The sequence below is a fragment of the Diabrotica virgifera genome, chromosome 7 (assembly GCF_917563875.1).
Source record: "Diabrotica virgifera virgifera chromosome 7, PGI_DIABVI_V3a".
Taxonomy (NCBI): domain Eukaryota; kingdom Metazoa; phylum Arthropoda; class Insecta; order Coleoptera; family Chrysomelidae; genus Diabrotica; species Diabrotica virgifera.
Window position 1 is genome coordinate 239,961,115 of NC_065449.1, and position 20,179 is coordinate 239,981,293.

At 32.6% G+C, this 20,179-nt stretch overlaps 1 protein-coding gene across 1 annotated transcript in view; it reads right to left on the reverse strand.

Annotated features, from left to right (window-relative positions):
* The window catches only part of LOC114328107 (disks large homolog 5), a 272,549-nt gene extending 252,680 nt beyond the window's left edge, over positions 1-19,869 (reverse strand). Inside the window, exons 1-2 of the mRNA XM_050657116.1 lie at positions 19,412-19,869; positions 8,633-8,980 (exon numbers count right to left, since the gene is read on the reverse strand). Of these exons, the coding sequence (XP_050513073.1) occupies positions 8,633-8,980; positions 19,412-19,763 (700 nt within the window). The 5' untranslated portion in view covers positions 19,764-19,869. The remainder of the gene's footprint in view (positions 1-8,632; positions 8,981-19,411) is intronic.
* Positions 19,870-20,179: the final 310 nt, after the last annotated feature.

The following is a 20,179-nucleotide window of genomic DNA, read 5'->3' on the forward strand; positions in this document are numbered from 1 at the left end:
ACATTTACACATGGGAATCTTATTTTCTTTTGATTTCCAATTGAAAGTTTTTATTAACATTTAACTATTATGATTTATTAGCAACAATTCTATTTCATTTTGATGAAGCTTTTCTGATATTATTGATTATGTTTCTTCAATTTTAAATGTGGTATTTACTACGAAAAACCCATACATTCATGTCCAAACAAATGAGACTGACCTTTTTCTGGTGCACTGAGAATGTCTTCACACAAGACCCGTTTCCTGCTATCCTTGGCTGCAATCCAAACCTCGTCCTGGCTTCCAGTAATGTTCTCCTCTGAAACTAGCTCGTATAGCTCTCGTTTCCTGCTTCTGTCGTGATGCTGTGTTCTACCTTTTTCGAAACTGCAATCAGCTACCGGGAACTCTTGGCTCAAGGAGGTTCTTTTACTCTCAACCTGGCCTACCTCTCGTTCTACGATAGATACTCCACACTCACGGAACTACACAGGCTTTCTCACTCTCCGTACACTACCGTCTACTACTCGACTTCACTTCTCGACAGCTCAAAACATTCTGATCTCTATTTGTCATTCATTCCCCTACTTTCTAAATATCCCTTCCAGATTCACAAATCAAAATTCCACCACCAACTCTCATTCGCAGTATTCCTCAAAACCAATTTTTAAACTTTCTAAATATGCTTAATGGATTTCAAAGAAAATAGTTAATTCCCATTCTAAAATTACTTTCTACTATATACAAATTCTAATGACCTATTCTCTATTTCCACTTAGTCTTATTTGGCATCGGCTAATGATCGATCCTTCCGCGAACAAACGATAATGACTTATTAACGATTTCACTTGAGTCTTATTTAATCACTTCTTAAAATTAAATATAACAATTTGTTGTATACAGGTTGTTCTAAATTTATATACCCGTGGTTGAGAAAATTGAAAATATTTTATATTAAATTGAATTTTGTCTATAATTATCAAATTTTAATTTTCATATCAAATAGAAATATAACAAATCCCCGCCTTGTATTCGATAAAATTTATCTGCATTTTTAAATAAATTTTCTCGAGGCAAAACCAACTCCCTGTATATTTCCTTACTTTAATCTACGTCTTATATCCTAACTTACTATCTACTTCATGTAATTCTGTCTTTTATTTCAGATTCTTCACACATGTTTACCGTGCATTCTGCCTCCTCGTTTGCATATACCTCCTCTTCAAATACTACTGTTTCAATCATATTCTTTTCACTTTCATTTTTTAGCTTTATTTCTTCTTCTCCTGAGCTCGTCTCTTCTTTTGAGGAATCCCAGGTTTCCTTTGTTTCTGATACTCTCAAACTTTCTTCTTCTGGGCTCAACTCTTCTTTTGAGGAGCCACAGGTTTCATTTTCTTTTATCCTTTTCCGACCTTTTCTCCTTTTTTTTCTTTGTCCTTGCTTCGCTGCCAAATTCATTTCCACTGTTTGTTCTTTACCTGATTCGTCCGTATTTTGTTTCTCATGTTCCTTGTCCTGTTCTTTTTCTTTTTCTTCTGTTAGTTTCATCGTATTATTTTTAAAATCTATCACTACATGTTTTTCTGCCAATTCGTCAACTCCTACTATCATGTCATGTGACATATTTGGCATTATTACACATTGTAGTGCATACATATTCTTACCCAGTCGTACCATTACTCGTATGCCTTCATTTATAGTTGCCAATGTCCGTTTGTTTGCGCCCACTAAATTTACCCTAGGTATTTTGTAAATTAAATTTGTTAAGTTAACTTCTTCTATTAGTTTTCTGTTGACCAATGTTATTTCAGATCCAGTGTCTATCATAATTTTAATTGGTTTCTCGTTGATAAATCCATCCACAAATTTTAAATTAACTCCATTTTTCTTTTCGTTGTTTCTTGCCAATTTAATAAACTCCTTGGGGTTACAAAAGATTCCTGTTTGATTTTTGGTTTTTAGTGAGCGCCGTCGTGAAAAAACGCCGGTTGCTCATCGTAGTTTATATTTTCGTCATAATGTCTCTCTCCGTCATATTCATCTGTCTGGGTATTATTTACTTCTCTTCTATTTTCTCTTGGTCTGTCGGATCTGTTTCGGTTTTCTCGATATCCCTGTTCATTTTGTCTACCATTATTTCTGTTTTCTTGATTTGCGAGTGTGGTGTTTCTATTCTGGTATTCTCGATTTCTGTCCTCATTCCATTGCCTATTTCTTTGTTCATAATTTCCTCTTCCGTTGTCTCTATTTTCGTTTTCCCTTCTGGTATTAAAATCTCGTCTTGTATAGTCCCTCCTATTTTGATTTCTATCTCTGTAATCCTGTGTTTCTCGGGGCCTGTAATCTTCTCGCGACCTTCTTGATTTTCTTTCTCTTAAACGTGATTCTCTTATTTGTAGGAATTGGCATAAACTATCTATGTCTTTGTAGTTTTGCAATGTGATATGGTCTTCCAGCGTTTCTTCGAAATGTCTTGCAATCAGTTCGACTAATTGTTCCGATGAGTAATTATATTGTAAATGTTTTGCGTTATAGTAAATTTGTAATGCATATGTCCTTTCTGATATACCCATCCTATCATTGTATTTCCCATTTTGCAATTCCTTGTTAATTTCCAATTGTTGGACTTTTCCCCAGAAATAATTCAAAAATTTTTGTTCAAATTGTTGCCAACTGTCAAATTCTTCTTCTTTGCAATCGAACTATAGGCTTGCTTCATATTTTAGATGATTTCTGATAGTTTCTTTTGCTGTTTCGAAATTTCCGATGTGCTGTATTTTCTTTTTTAGGCTATTTATGAACGGCACTGGGTGTAATCTTCTTACATCCCCGCCAAACCTTATCTTCACGTCATCTGTGCTATGTATAACCATTTCTCTTCTTTCTCCGACATTCTGTTGAGTATTGATTTCCGCAATCTTTCTTTCCACTTCTTCTATGTGTGCTTGAATAGCGTTTTGCAACTTGTTTTCCAAACTTTCCATTTCTTTTTTCTGGCAATTCGTTAACTCCTTCATTTTATTTTGAATTTTCATTTCTTGTTCTTTCATGTGGTCCTTCATTCTCATTTCTTGTTCTTGCATGTGATCTTTAATTTTCATTTCATACTTTCCTATGCGTTCCTCCATTTTCTTGTTGTTCTCTTCTATTGCTTGTTTCATTTTTTGTTGTGTTTCATCCATTTTTTGATCCAATTTTTGTTGTGTTTCATCCATTTTTTGTTGTGTTTCATCCATTTTTTGATCCACTTTATCCATTTTCTTTGATGCTTCATCCATTGCTAGTTTTGTTTCCTCCTGATTTTTCTCCATTGTCCTTTTTGCTTCATCCATTGCTTGTTTTGTTTCTCTTTGATTGTCATCCATTGTTCGTTTTGCTTCATCCATTTTTTTTGACTGTAGTTGCATAAGTTGTAATATCTTTTCTAATTCTGACAATTCTTTTTTTTCTGTTTCCATGATTGTTGTGTTTAAAATATCTTCTTGGTCTGAATTATTTTCTTGATTTGAATATTCTTTTTGTTTTTTGTTGTCTTTGCTTTGGCTTCTTGTCACAGACATTTGTTTTCAAGAAGTACTGTCCCCGCCAAATATGAAATTTTACTAGTATGTTACCAAGACGACTTTTTCTCACCCAAATATTATAAATTGTCAATAAATATATCAAATGTAATATCGTAAAATAAAATATTAAATCAGTTATGTAAAATTTGTACCTAAAGAGATCTAAAATTTTATGTTATCAAATGTAAGTATCTCACTTTTTACCACAGGCATATAAATTTTCAAATACCGGCTTTACTCTTTCTATCCTTCAAATTTGCCACTAGAAATACTTTACAATGCCCTCCACGTTGGACGACAGTTGTTGTGATCTTGATTATTGATATGAGATAATATTTTTATATGTCATTTAATTTAATCAATGCATTAATAATAATCTAATTAATTTACCAGATCACATATCAATATGTTTTCAATCTCAGGGCTTTTTTTTAAAATTAATTACTTACATACGTGGCTTCTAAGTATTTCTTAATGGTTCCTAATCGGGATAGGAAAGAAAAGAGTAAAATAATAACACATATGGGTTACAATTGTAATCAAAATATTGTTTATTTTATTTAAATGGCAATCACTGCTTAATATTTGCTATATCTTATTTTTCTTAAACATAACATTTACACATGGGAATCTTATTTTCTTTTGATTTCCAATTGAAAGTTTTTATTAACATTTAACTATTATGATTTATTAGCAACAATTCTATTTAATTTTGATGAAGCTTTTCTGATATTATTGATTATGTTTCTTCAATTTTAAATGTGGTATTTACTACGAAAAACCCATACATTCATGTCCAAACAAATGAGACTGACCTTTTTCTGGTGCACTGAGAATGTCTTCACACAAGACCCGTTTCCTGCTATCCTTGGCTGCAATCCAAACCTCGTCCTGGCTTCCAGTAATGTTCTCCTCTGAAACTAGCTCGTATAGCTCTCGTTTCCTGCTTCTGTCGTGATGCTGTGTTCTACCTTTTTCGAAACTGCAATCAGCTACCGGGAACTCTTGGCTCAAGGAGGTTCTTTTACTCTCAACCTGGCCTACCTCTCGTTCTACGATAGATACTCCACACTCACGGAACTACACAGGCTTTCTCACTCTCCGTACACTACCGTCTACTACTCGACTTCACTTCTCGACAGCTCAAAACATTCTGATCTCTATTTGTCATTCATTCCCCTACTTTCTAAATATCCCTTCCAGATTCACAAATCAAAATTCCACCACCAACTCTCATTCGCAGTATTCCTCAAAACCAATTTTTAAACTTTCTAAATATGCTTAATGGATTTCAAAGAAAATAGTTAATTCCCATTCTAAAATTACTTTCTACTATATACAAATTCTAATGACCTATTCTCTATTTCCACTTAGTCTTATTTGGCATCGGCTAATGATCGATCCTTCCGCGAACAAACGATAATGACTTATTAACGATTTCACTTGAGTCTTATTTAATCACTTCTTAAAATTAAATATAACAATTTGTTGTATACAGGTTGTTCTAAATTTATATACCCGTGGTTGAGAAAATTGAAAATATTTTATATTAAATTGAATTTTGTCTATAATTATCAAATTTTAATTTTCATATCAAATAGAAATATAACAATATATATATATATATATATATATATATATATATATATATATATATATATATATATATATATGAGCAATATTTCTACTTTTCGGTGAATTTTGTGGGGAGGGTCCTCGGATTTTCTTCAAATTTTAGTATGTTATTGGACCTTATGAAAAAACGTCATCCTGAGAGTTACAGCCCCCTAGGGGCCTTAGAGCCCTAGATAGGGCCCGTCAAAGACCCAAAAAAGGTCGATTTTAGCCTATATTTGACAGGCTGTATATCGATTCCCAGTTAACCGATTTTAACTCACCAAACGTTATTATCTTTATAATTTTAAGTAGTTTTATCAGTGACAATTTCAAGTCTCTAATTAATAACCTTGATTTTTGGGACCATTTTAAGTAACGCTAAAAATTTCAAAAAATTGCTATTTTCAAAAATTTGTTAAAAATCTAATTTTAATCCGATTTTCTTTTTCTGGTCGGCGGTTTAAAGGTAATAAAGAGGTCTTTAAAACAATATTTCAAGAGTTAAAATCCGTTCGGTAGAAGCGGATATACAACAGATTGAAAATGGACATTTTTGTAAAAATCGCGTTTTTACGGATATTCAAAGTGCTGACGCGTTTTGGGGTATATATTAAATTGTACCAAAATTTTTTTAGAAGTAGCTTTTTATATAAATAATAACTTCGTATTGGAGATTTTCTTGGCCCGGGTCTCTATCTACCTTATATGACCCTCTAAAAATGAGTATTTTGTTACTCAAATGAGGTGACTTAACAAACAACTTATGGCCTGTTTATATCAATCAGTAGAAGTATTTATATCAAATCAAAAGTAGAGATCACAACCTTTTATTTGAGGGCTCACACAAACTTCTAGGTAGCCTAGAAGTACAGTTATTATATTTCAAAGTCCTAACTAAAATTAAAGTATCAATTCTGTGAACGCTACTTTTATAGACTAAGAGCCGCTATGGGTGAAATTTGTTAACTATTTTAGGCACGATAAGAGGCCATAACTTAAACAATAAAACCTAAAGGAAAACGTATGAACACTATACCGTCACCTTTTAGAAGCACGTACCTCGACAGTGGCGCATCAAACTTTCCACTTATGAACAGGATAAATAAATTAAAAGGTACCCTTCCTTACACCCAGAATTCAATTTTGTTAATTTTTTAAAGTTCTACGTTATTAAGAAATAAAACTCAGTGTAATTTTAACACACCACCCCCATCCCCTTTCCCCCACCACCAAAAAATCCAAAAACTGTTTTTTAGGGGATTTTTGGTGATTTTCCCTATTTTATAGACTTCAAAATAGATTAAATTAATGTTTTTTTATAGATTATATGTAAATTGAAGTAACTGTGTCCTGTAGAATATTTAAAAATTGGAGAAATACGTTGAAACCCCCAAAAACCCCCTCGAAAAACAATTTTTTGGATTTTTGAAGATGGAGAACCTTACGGAAACTTCTGAAATAAATTAGAAATATAGCATTTGATAAAATACACAAGATTAAAACAAAATAGTCCAACAGTAATCCCCAAAAAAGAGTTTTTCGTTTAAAAGTTTATAAAAATAAAAAAATAATTTTTTTTTAGGTTACGTCACTCAACCTACGTGTCTATAAAAAATAGGCATGTTTTGTAAAAGCCACAAGTATGCGTGTGAATTTTTTGAGATTTTAAAATTGATTACATCCCACCTAAAAAAAATAAAAAACGAGAAATGAACTTTTTGATGGTGGGGGTAGGAAAACAGGGGAGGCAGGTTGAAATTACACTGAGTCTTATTTTTGAATCACGTATAACTTTAAAAAATAAAAAAAATAATTCTGGGAGTGAGGGAGGGTACCTTTTAATTTATTTATCCCCTCCATAAGTAGAATGTTTGATGCGCCACTGTCGAGGTGTGTGCCTCTAAAAAGTGACGGCAGAGTGTTCATAGCTTTTCTTTTAGGTTCTACTATTTAAGTTTTAGGCTTTTATAGTGCTTAAAATAATTATCAAATTTCATCTATAGCGGCTCTTAGTCTATAAAAGTAGCGTTCACAGAATTGATACTTTGATTTTAGTTAAGACTTTAAAATATCATAACTGCACTTCTAGGCTACCTAGAAGTTTGTATGAACCCTTAAATAAAAGGTCTTAATCTCTACTTTTATCATCTGTGATAGATAAAGTCTTCAGACTATCTGATTGATAGAAATAAGCCGTAAGTTGTTTGTTAAGTTGCCTCATTTGAGTAACAAAATACTCATTTTTAGAGGGTTATATAAGGTAGATAGAGGCTCGGGCCAAGAAAATCTCCAATGAAACGTTATTATTATTATAAAAAACTGCCTGTAAAAAAATTTTTGTACAATTTAATATATACCCCAAAACGTGTCAGCACTTTGAAAATCCGTAAAAACCCCATTTTTACAAAAATGTCTATTTTCAATCTGTTTTATCTCCACTTCTACTGAATGGATTTTAACTCACAAAATATCGTTTTAAAGCCCTTTTTAATACCTTTAAACTGTCGTCCAGAAAATGAAAATCGGATTAAAATTTGATTTTTGACAAATTTTTGAAAATAGAAATTTTTTGAAATTTTTAGCGTTGCTTAAAATGGTCCCAAAAATCAGGGTTATTGACTAAAGCCTTGAAACTGTCACTGAAAAAACTACTTAAAATTACAAAGACAATGACGTTTGGTAAGTCAAAATCGGTTAAATGGGAGCCGATAGACAGCCTGTCAAATATACGGCAAAAACGACCTTTTTTGGGTCTTTGACGGGCCCTATCTAGGGCTCTAAGGCCCCTAGGGGTCTGTAACTCTCAGGATAACGTTTTTTAAATAGGTCCAATAACATACTAAAATTTGAAGAAAATCCGAGGACCCTCCCCACAAAATTCACCGAAAAGTAGAAATATTGCTCATATATATATATATATATATATATATATATATATATATATATATATATATATATATATATATATATATATATATATATATATATATATATATATATATACATATATAAAATCAAACAGATGAAATAGAGAATGTGGAAAAATCCCCTTACGAACAATTCACACATCCACCATTTCGGGTTGGGAAAAATTTTTTTTTGAGTGGTCGTCAAACCATTAACCTTGGATCTTTTGATCACTGAGTGTGTTTCAAGGATCTACATCTCATGTTTATATATATATATATATATATATATATATATATATATATATATATATATATATATATATATATATATATATCTATTAAGCTTTACCCCACTAATCAATCACCCTGTATTTTTAAATATTCTTGCATTGCCAATTTTATTGTAAAATAGCTCTGATAATGGTCTTAAGTCGAAAATCTAGTCAGAAATTAAAAATTCTACGGGTTTCAAGAATATGTGTTTCCTTGCCCTCTCTTTAAATGTTATTCATGCCAAATATCTCTGTCCGGTCATATGTAAATTTTAATTAAACTTACCAGCATCCTTTCCTCCTTTCACACAGATCCCAAACCCATGCGTGCCATCCTGCGGTTCCCTTACCATTGTCACGGTCCTTGTCGCCAGCTCGTGGATGCTCGGGACATACGCCGGCCTGTAATTCACTTCCCTGTTGACTTGGTGCGCAGTGGAAGGGGGGCTACTGGCAGGCGACCTCCTAGGTCTTTCGATTCCCGTTTTAACTACTGTCGAGGAAGGGTTGTTGTTCCCGAAGAGGCGAAGGACTTGTTCGGGAGAGATGGGACGCTTTTTGTTGTTGGAGGCGGAGGGGGTGCGGCTGGAGGCTGAAGTCGTGCTGAAGTTCGGATTAGAGCCCAAGTATGTTCCTGGAGACAATTCAAATCTATTAGTCGGTCTGGTACATTGTTTTACTTGAAGTATATAAGACATAAAGTTCCCTTTATATGCAAATTCTACAATTTACAGACTTTAAATTAATACGACGAAGATATGTAAGTAAAGAACGTTTACAAATATAGTGCCATCCCTATACTTATACTAACGGTCTGTTAAAATTGATGATAAAGTAATAAAAATAATTTCTCCTTATAAATCTTCTATTGTTGAAAATTTGTAAGTTGCCTAAGAATTTGAACTTGGTAAACTAAAATTTATAATATTTTTACAACCTTGTTTTTAGGGTTAATTTTGGGGTCTTCAGAGAATTGATGTTTAAATATTCATCTGTAAGTGTATCTGTATACAGGGTGAGTCACCACTAACGGGACGGAAGATTACAGCGAAATGGTAACATATTTGAAAAAAATTTTAAATTAGTAGTTTGTAATTTGATAAAATCTACATTTTAAAATTATTTTGAAATATACAGGGTGTCCCAATAAATGGCGGCGTATCAAAGTTATATTTTTTCTTATGGAACACCCTATATTTTATTGCATTTTTTAATTGTCCGCAAAAAATAAGGTATATGAAAGGCTTCCCTATACCTAAGTACGGAGTGTTCTGAGTTATGTTGACTTTTCTTAAAATGTAAAGTTTTAAAAGAAGGCTTATTCTCAAGTTATTTAAGAAATTATAAAAAAATTACTTTTATATTTAAGTATTTGAATATTGGTTGAATGTATTTCATGATTAATTATTACACATTTATTTACAGGGTGTTCAAAATTTACAGTTTCATTATTAGATTATTCAATGTGTCATATGATTCTTATTTTAAATGGAACACCATGTATATTAATAAATAAATATACTAAACAATTTTACTTCTTTCGAATGGTATATGAATGTCCTATAACTAGGTCTCATAGTTTTTGCGTAATTTACAATTATTTAAATTCTTAATCTGTAAATCGATTTTAAAACAAAAGATGTAGTTAATTAATGGCATTGTATGACATTGTCACCTTATGACACTATGGTCTGGTTTTTATTTTATAATTAATATATTCCGTGATTGATTATTACACATTTATTTACAGGGTGTTCAAAATTTACAGTTTAATTATTGGATTATTTAATGTGTCATGATGCTTATTTTAAATAAAACACCATGTATATTAATAAATTATTGTACTAAGCACAGGTTCCTCTTTCGAATGGTATAGGGATGTTGTATAACTAGGAGTCATAGTTTTTGCGTAATTTATAATTTTCTTAAACGGTAAATTGATTTTAAAAATAATATTTATAGTCACTCTCGATTTTTAAACAGTACGAAATAAATGTTTGTTTACTGTATCATAATGAAATGAAAATTATGCCTATTTACTAGACCATTATTATGAAAAGTAGGTATATTATTGGTCTGCATACACTACATTAAAAAAATCAGGATCTTCTATAAAGTCTTAAGTCCATAAACGATAAGTTCAATATTTATCGTAATCCTGTTTGGTCTAATACTGGTGTATAATACGTTTTATACGGAAAATAATGGTTTCTCTTAAGTATTCTAACAGTCGTTTGACTGATTTACAATTCACCCGAAATTTTCTCTTTACTAGTATTTGGGTTTTCCGTAACAGAAAGCAGGACATCAAGCTCCTTGACGTCATCACAAATAACTGGTTTATTTTTATTTAACTTTCCGTATGCAACATTACCAGTAGCACGGAATCCATTGAAATCTCTCAAAAACGTCCTTTTTGGGTGTCTTCTATCAGGATACTTTTGAGCGTAAACTTAAGAAGGTAAGATACAATTTTGCAAACACTCCCCAATGCAAAGTAAGTACCATGTCTACTCTTTCGTAGATTATTAATATTTAGGAACAATTAAATTTGAATTTCATACACGGATGTTTATATTTTTGATAATTACCAGACCGTACTGTCATAAAATGACGATGTCATACAATGAGATACATCTTTTGTTTTAAACTCGATTTACAGATTAAGAATTTAAATAATTGCAAATTAAGCAAAAACTATTAGACCTAGGTATAGGACATCCATATACCATTCGAAAGAGGTGACTCCGTTTAGTATAATGTTGTATTAATATACATGGTGTTCCATTTAAAATAAGCATCATATGACACATTGAATAATCCAATAATGAAACTGTAAATTTTGAACACCCTGTAAATAATTTTGTAATAGTTAATTATGGAATACATTCAACCAATATCCAACTATTTAGATGTAAAAGTATTTTTTTTCATAATTTCTTAAATAACTTGAGAATAAGCCTTCTTTTAAAACTTTACATTTTAATAAAAGTCACCATAACTCAGAACACTCTGTACATAGGTATAGGGAAGCATTATGAAACTATACCTTATTTTTTGCGGACAATTAAAAAATGCAATAAAATATAGGGTGTTCCATAAGAAAAAATATAACTTTAATACTCCGTCATTTATTGGGACACTCTGTATATTTCAAAATAATTTTAAAATGTAGATTTTATCAACTTACACACTACTAATTTAAAAATTTTTTCAAATATTTTACCATTTCGCTGTAATCTTCCGTCCCGTTAGAGGTGACTCACCCTGTATACTGAAGTAACGCTAAATACAGGGTGTTAGTAAATAAGTATGAAAAATTGTAAGGGCTAATTTTACATGCAAAATTAATGCCGGTTTGCTTTATAAACATATGTCCGCAAATGCTCAGTCTCCGAGATACGGGGTGTTGAAATTTTTATTTCAAACTGCCAATTTATTTATTGCTGTAAGACCAGTTGAGCTATAAAAATTAAATTTAGTGAGTTTTAGGAAGTAGTTATTACGCATTTTTTGACATACAATTAAGTATTTTTTATTCATCATTGGCGTGCCTACGGGTAATGGTCTGAATTGTTTTAAAGAAAAAAATAGTACGCCACTGAGATATTTCGTATTAAAAATTATTTTCAAATTCCGCGTTTAATTCTTCATAAAAAACTTTTCTTGCCTTTTTTTCATATAATGCACCGTTTCTATGTAGAAAAATAAAACATCTTGGCGCGTATTTTTCATTTATACATCATCAAGAACTATCCAATATAATAATACTAAACTACAACAATCATGCCTATTCTGTAACTCATTTCGATGATAGAAGTCAGTAAAATCGAATAGAAGTGACCAAGTCGAATAGAAATAGTCCAAATCCGTATTCCATAACTACTTCGGAATCTCTACAATCGTAATGTGAATAGAAATCACTTCGACAGCATTTACCCTGTCGAGATGAGATTTCGATTATCGGAATTGTGGTTGACGCAAGCGCATTTTGTTTTGTTTTGACGTTTATATTTTATATATAAAAATAATTAATTACATACTACTTATTTATAATTATTTATAGTATTTGTACCTTTTTTTAGATGCTTAATTTTTAGTCTGTGGTGTTATTTGTTTAGAGAACTATATATATTTCATTTAGACATGTTGTACGAGTATGAATAATAATTGGACCTAACCTTATTTATTTGCTACTTGGCGTCTGAATGTTTCCCATTCACATTGTTGCCATATTTTGTTCGCATATTTCTTGTACAATTGCAATCAATGGTATAATGCACAAGAATAGCATACGATAGACTTCTTATGCGTTAATTGATAAATAAATATTATAATAGTATATTTGTATATTTATCAGTCAACGCTCATAGTCTGAACAAATTATAGAAAAGATGCCATTTTTGGGAAAAGCTGTTTAGCAGTTATTTCAACTTGCTGATTACATATTATTAGTAATATCAATTTTAAATAATTTATTAATAATAATGAATTAATAACATCAATTTAAATATCTTTGATTTAAAAGCATTTATACTTCTTATCTTCACTTATCTTTTTTATTTATCAGTTTATCTTCTTTTTTATATCAATTTTAATTAACTTTAATTTAAAACCATTTATCCTCTTTTGAGCTTTTTGCATCCAGTATTTACACGAATATTTTATTTACTTCTCAAAACTTTGAGGATAGTATGAAGAAAGTATGAAAACATTGAGGAAATGGCAACGGTGTCATATTTCAAGTAACAAAATAGGTCACAGAACACAATTTCGCTGGTTACTGCGCGGTTGCCACCTCCTCAGAACCGCGTGAAATAGAAGTCAGAGATTTCGATTACGATATGAGTTACAGAATACCGATCCAAACACAAAAATGACGCGATAGATATCAAACATTCCGATTTTGGGTAATTACGATTCGACTTGGTCATTTCTATTCGATTTGTTAAAAGTTACAGAATAGGGCTGAATAACAGAAAATATTACTAATAAGACTTCAACTAGGTGCAAAGCTGCAAAAAATGTTTAAAATGATCTCCTTTACAGGTAACAGAAAAATTTTATATTCATCATTGGCGCGCGTACGGGTAATGGACTGAATTTTTGAAGAAAAAAATAGTACGCCACTGAGATATGTCAAACTAAAAATCATTTTTGAATTTCTCGTTAAATTTACGATAAAAAATCTTTCCTACCTTTTTTTCATACGAGGCGCCGTTTTTATACAAAAAAATAAAACATCTTAACACTTACAAATTATTTGAGGTAGTTTCCATTTGCATAGAAACTTAGTTCAAATACTTTGTAAACGTTAAGATGTTTTATTTTTTTACATAAAAACGGCGCCGCATATGAAAAAAGGCAAGAAAGATTTTTTGTCGTAAATTGGACCAGCAATTCAAAAATGATTTTTAATTTAACATATATCAGTGGCGTACTATTTTTCTCTTAAAAAAATTCAAACCATTACCCGTATGCGCGCCAATGATGAATATAAAATTCTTCTATAACCTCTAAAGGAGGTCTTTTTTAACATTTGTTGTAGCTCTGCACCTAGTTAAAATCTTATTAGTAATACTCTCTGTTATTGTTCCAGTTTAGTATTATTATTGGATATTTCTTGATAATGTATTCAAAAAATGAAAAATACGCGTCAAGGTGTTTTATTTTTCTGCATAAAAACGGTGCACCATATGCAAAAAAGGCAAGAAAGGTTTTTTATCACAAATTAGACGTGGAATTTAAAAATAATTTTTAATTCGAAATATCTCAGTGGCGTACTATTTTTTTCTTTAAAAAAATTCAGACCATTACCCGTAGGCGCGCCAATGATAAATGAAAAATACTTAATTGTACGTCAAAAAATGTGTAATAACTACCTCCTAAATCTCACCAAATTTTATTTTCATAGCTCAACTGGTCTTAGAGCAATAAATAAATTGGCAGTTTGAAATAAAAATTTCAACACCCCGTATCTCGGAAACTAAGCATTTGCGGACATATGTTTATAGAGCAAACCGGCATTAATTTTGCATGTAGATATAGCCCTTAAAATTTTTCATACTTATTTACTAACACTATACAGGGTGTGTATAGTGTGCGTATACAATGAATACGAAACACATATAAGTGCTACAATCAATGACGAAGAGGTAGAAGCAAAGATCAAGAAGCTAAAAAACAGAAAATCACCTGGAACGGATGGTATACCCAATGAACTTTCAAAATATGGAGGCCCTGAACTTGCAACTAAACTGTCACAACTCTTAAAAAAAATCTTAAACGAAACAGAAACACCAGAGGAATGGCATAAGAGCATCACAATCCCCATATTTAAAAAAGGTCAAAAAACTTGCCCGCAAAACTACAGAGGAATAACCCTCTTAAATACAACGATGAAACTTTTCACGGGTATTCTTAAGGACAAACTGGAAAGACAAATCACTAATGCTGAAGAACAACAAGGTTTTACAAAGGGGCCATCTATAATAGACGCAGTATTTATAATAAAACAAATAAAACAAAAAGCTATAGAGTTCGGCATGCCAGCGTATATTTGCTTCATTGATCTGAAGAAGGCGTTTGGCAGAGTTCGCCTGGGAGACATTCTAACAAAGATAGTCCATAACTTAAATAACAACAACGTAACCAAAGTTAGAGCAGAAGACCAGTTCACTGAAAATTTTTAAACACCGGGAGGAATTAGACAAATACAGTTTAAGCCCTTTCTTGTTTAACCTACTCATGGGCAAAATTATAAACAAAGTATCATCTCTTAATCTCGGATATAGAATGGGCAACAAGAGAATTGGTATGGTGTGTTACGCAGATGGCGCAGCAATTATTGCTGAATCAGAAGATGATCTTCAGAGACAGCTCTTTCAGTTCGTTCAAGTAAGGCGCCAACTAAATATGAACATTTCTACCAACAAAACGAAATGTATGAAAATAGCAAAAGATCCGCTCAGATGTAAGTTATTGGTTGAGAACAACCCCATAGAACAGGTGATGCAATTCAGCTATCTGGGCATAGATATATCAAGCACTCACGGCCCAGTAAAGGACCTGAGGAGTCAGATCAACAAAGCATCTGCATTGTCAGGATGTCTGCGGGAGATTAAGATGGGGAAGGCAGCGCCAGAGGATGTGGTACAACCAAGTAAGATGAATGGATGAGAATAGACTCCCAAAAATTGCCCTAGAAAACAACCCGCCCGGTTCAAGACCCCCCCCCCTCGGAAGATCACCTAAAAAATGGAGGGATAGTTGGCCATCTACCTCCCAGGAAATTAACCAGAGGCAGCTCTAGAATTAAACAGATGAAAAGATCTCCAAGAAGTAAAAGAAGAAGAGAAGAAGTTTATCTGTTATACAGGGTGTATAACAGACAAACAGAGTGATTGGATATTCATTAAGAATGTCCAATCTCTGAGTCATAGATTCTAGACCTCAAAATATTTGACCCAAATACTTAAATAAAATATTGCTTCTTGCTATTTAAAGGGTGTTTTATTTCAAAATTTAAAAACTATTTTTGCTCAGTATTTTAAAACTATTTGACATATCCTTTTCATACTTTACACCCTATTAAATTATGTTAAATAAATATTTCTGGCTATTACCAGAGGCATACGACAGAGAACAGTGAAGGGTTGACTAGTTCCAAATTCTACGCCACTGACGAAATTGCTGTTTTAGCGCAATTTTTCGATTCTACAATACTCTCTATGTAAATAATATACTCACTCGTAATGATAAAGTCATTAAGTTTTGAGATATTTGAAGTTAAATATGTAAAGCAGAGTAATTTTGATTAAGGTATTGTGCCGCTTAATTTTTAACTTCAAATATCTAGAATCAGAAAGGCGTTAAATAGCCCATATGTCATTTAATGTGACATTGATTTTTCTGATGACTGCCTCAAGAACTAGGCTGAACAGCATAGTTGATAGTGCATCACCCTTACTCCCACGATTATGTCAAATAGCGGAGTCGGTTCCCCATCTACTCTAACTGCGACTTGTGAACCCTGCAACGTCATTTTTATGAGGCTGATATATTTTTTAGATATACCTACACTACGAAGGCATTCCAGTATTTTGTCTTTTTCACACCATCAAAAGCTTATTTAAAGTCTATAAACATATTTTTCTGTCGTATTCATAAGCTTTTTCTTGTATCGTTCTTAGTACTTATAAATATATTGTCTGTAGTGGCTCTATTTGGTCTAAATTCATTCTAATAATCACCAATAATATTTTCGGAGTATTTTTACAATCTATTATAGATAATACCAAAAAGAATTTTGTATACTACATTTAGCAATATAAGTAGCCTATAATTCTGGCAATTCCTATACCTCCTATCTTATACATTGGCTATATAAAGCCAACTGCCCATTCCTCCGGCATTTGCTCCTTGGTCCATATTAATGGTATTAGATAATGAATTCTTCCCCAGAGTTCGGGTCCTCCATGTTTTAATAATTCTGCTAAAATTCCGTCCATTCCCATTTATTGTTTTTTTAGTTTCTTTATTAGTTGAACCACTTCTTCATAAGTAAAGAGTTTTTATTTATTCCTCTGTCATGGTTCTAAATTGGTCATTTTTATATTTCCAACGTTATCCAAGAGTTATCCTACTCTCGCACATTCTGTCGTGTTAAATTAATATATTGTGGTACACTGCAGCTATAAAAAGTTGTAAGTTCAGCAATGGTATTTTAAAGCATTATAAAAATTATGGACATTTATATTACACTATGCAGAAAATTTTGTAGTGAGCAATTCCTTCAAGCAGTGTATCATCATCCCAAAAGCAGCCATCAAACGACCTACTTCAAACTGCCGTCAAAAGAATATTCAACAAAATTTTGTAGTGCCTTTTCATGCAAATTTTTTCACAAAGTCGGGATTTACTAAAGCGCTAACACGAATATTCAAAGGGGGAATGTTTTAAGTAGAAAGACAAAGTTGATATATTGGCAATTTTGTTTATTCTTTATGAGTGTTGAAAATTAAACTGGTTATTTCTTTATAAAAAAAAATTACTCCTCTTCGGCGCTTACTTCATTGCTGTAATGTTTCGCTCTCATAGAGATTTTAAATATACATTATTCATTGTATTTTTATCTACTTTAATAATACTGAATTCCTGAAAAGCTTATGGGAAAAGTTTATTATTGGAGGAGACTTCAATGCGAAGAACACGAACTGGGGCTCTAGAATAACTACCACTAAGAACAAGAAGCTTTTATTTGCTATTAAAAATCGTAGGTGTGAATCACTATCGACTGGCTTACGGTTAGAAACAAGACTACTACTACTATTGGTTTACAGCGCTCTTAGACGCCTTTCGACTACTAACCGACATTCTTGTCTGTTTAACCATAGACCTGGAGGGATTTCCCTTTCCTCCAGTTCTTTTTCAATTCCCTTCCTCTCGCTTCTTCTAGGCCTTCCCCTTTTCCTTCACCCTTGTGGTATCCACGCCACAATTTGTTTAGGGATCATGTCATCTGGCATTCTCTGTATATGGCCGTACCACATTAGGTGGTTTGTTTTATGTCATCAATTATTGTATGTGCGTCTCCCATCATTTCTGGTATTCTCTCATTTTGTATCTGATCTTTTCTTGATTTGCCTGATGCTCTTCTCCAGAAGTCTATTACTGTTACTAGTAACATTTTCTCTGTTCTTTGTTTCAGTGGCCAAAATTCACTGCCATGTGTGATTACACTTTTAAGTATGGTATTGTATGTGAGCTGTTTGTTCGCTTTAGATATTGTTTGGTCTCACAGAATGCCGTTCGTCATGGATATGGCTTTTCTATAAAAAGAAAGTGTCTTGGTAACAAGACACCTGATCTAATAGACTTCTTTAGCAGTTAATTAAGAATGCTGCAGCTAATTTTTTAGACATTGGCCACTTTTGAGACTTGAATTCTGATCAATCGCTAGTAGAAATACTCGTTAGTACAAATAATACTTAACCATTAATGACAAGGTTATTAAAAAAGAAAGTAATCCTTCATTAACAAACCAATTAACGAAATGGGCAAGTTTTAAGCCGAGCCTTGAAGAGAAAATAAATCTAAGAATTCCACTACTAAACGCAGAGCAATTAGATAATGAAGCAGAATTGTTGGTGAACAATATTCAGCAAGCAGCATTGGAAAATATTTCTACACTCAAAATCTAGGTTAAAAGGAAACAATTATCCAAATGAAACAAGGAAAATGATAATTGAGAAAATAAAGCTTAGAAGAATTTGGCATCAAACCATGGCTCTTCAATATAAGACTAAACTTAAACGTACAAGTCAACAACTCGAAAGGACTGTCTGCAACTAAAGAATGATTTCATTAATTCTTACTTACCTAGTAAGTCATTACGATTCCTAAACCAGGAAAAACAGTGCATGAGGTTTTGTCCTACATACATCTGCTCTCAGATCTCAGATCACTTTGCTTTGTCAAAAAGTACGTAGAAACGTGTGATGTGACCGTCCCAACTTGGAACGTGATAATAATTGTACCGTAAAAGAAACATCCTTTTATAGGAATCCTACTAAAAGGGGGACTAGCGGTTTTAATCAATATTTAACCGACAAATTTTAATTAACTTTTTGTGGGTTTGTAGTTTGAAATCTCAAAGCAAATAAAAGTGTTTTTTGTGGTCAAGTATAAAAACCTTTTAGTAGAATTATAGAAATAAAAAATGAATAAGTACGGTTCGAATGATCATAAATAGAATATTACCTACCATAAATTAACACCTTGTGTCTAATTTTTATATGCAGATCTTGAAGGAGTCGCCTCAATTATTTCTTTTTGAGGTAGCATAAGGCGCCAATTGATCTTAATGGTTTTACTCATAACTCAAATTTTACACTTTGAGTATTAAGTAAATAAAAAATATATAATATTTGCGAAGCAAAGCAACTAACGAAAACATCGACCCTTTTTGCGGTAAAGATACATTTATATTACAAAGAACTATGGTGCATATGGCGTACTCTGTATTATAAATAAAGAAATATATTACTTCTGTTTATGATCTTACCTCTTGGACTGCTCAAAGAGTTGTAAGCATAATCTCTAGTAGAATGGTGATGCATAACAGAACTAGGTCTTTCCACTATTGTATAAGAAGTACCTGGAGGTGAGTAGTACAACCCCGAACGCCCCCTAGCGTAACTCCTAGGACTTCCGTTCGATGGCCCCAGCACGTCTTCGGCTTCTGCCGGCATCGGTGCTCTGCCGCCACCCCGACCGCCCGTGTGGCGAGCGTACGTCGAACGGCCGCCCATCGCATGAGCCCCGCCGGCCCCATAGTGTCCCCCACCGCCCAAGTCCGCCAACTCGGCGTACTCCTCGTTGCCCCCGCAGCTGGTTGTGCCGCCGCCAGCGCGCATCTCCCGCTTCTTCCTCTTTTGCGCTTCTTTCGCTTCTTCTTTTTCTTCCTCGTGGTCTCGTGTGGCTGGCTAGGTACTGCTAGCCTTCGCGCTATCGTCACGAATATGTTAACTGAAACAAAAATAATATTATTAGAATTTTTTGTTAATTGAAACATTAAACAAATTTAAGACCATCAAACTTTAAGGAATAAAACACGCAGTATGTTTTCCAATATTATGTTTTTAGCTTTATCCAATCTTCATAATCATTACCATCACTATTGTTACAACTTTGCATGAGTATTTGGCTGCATTTACTATTGCACTCCATTCTTGACATTTCTATGCCATTATTTTATTTCCCACCCCCATTTTTCCAGATTGCCTCTAACTGTATCTTTTAACCTTTTTGTAGGCTCTACGGCCTTTCTACT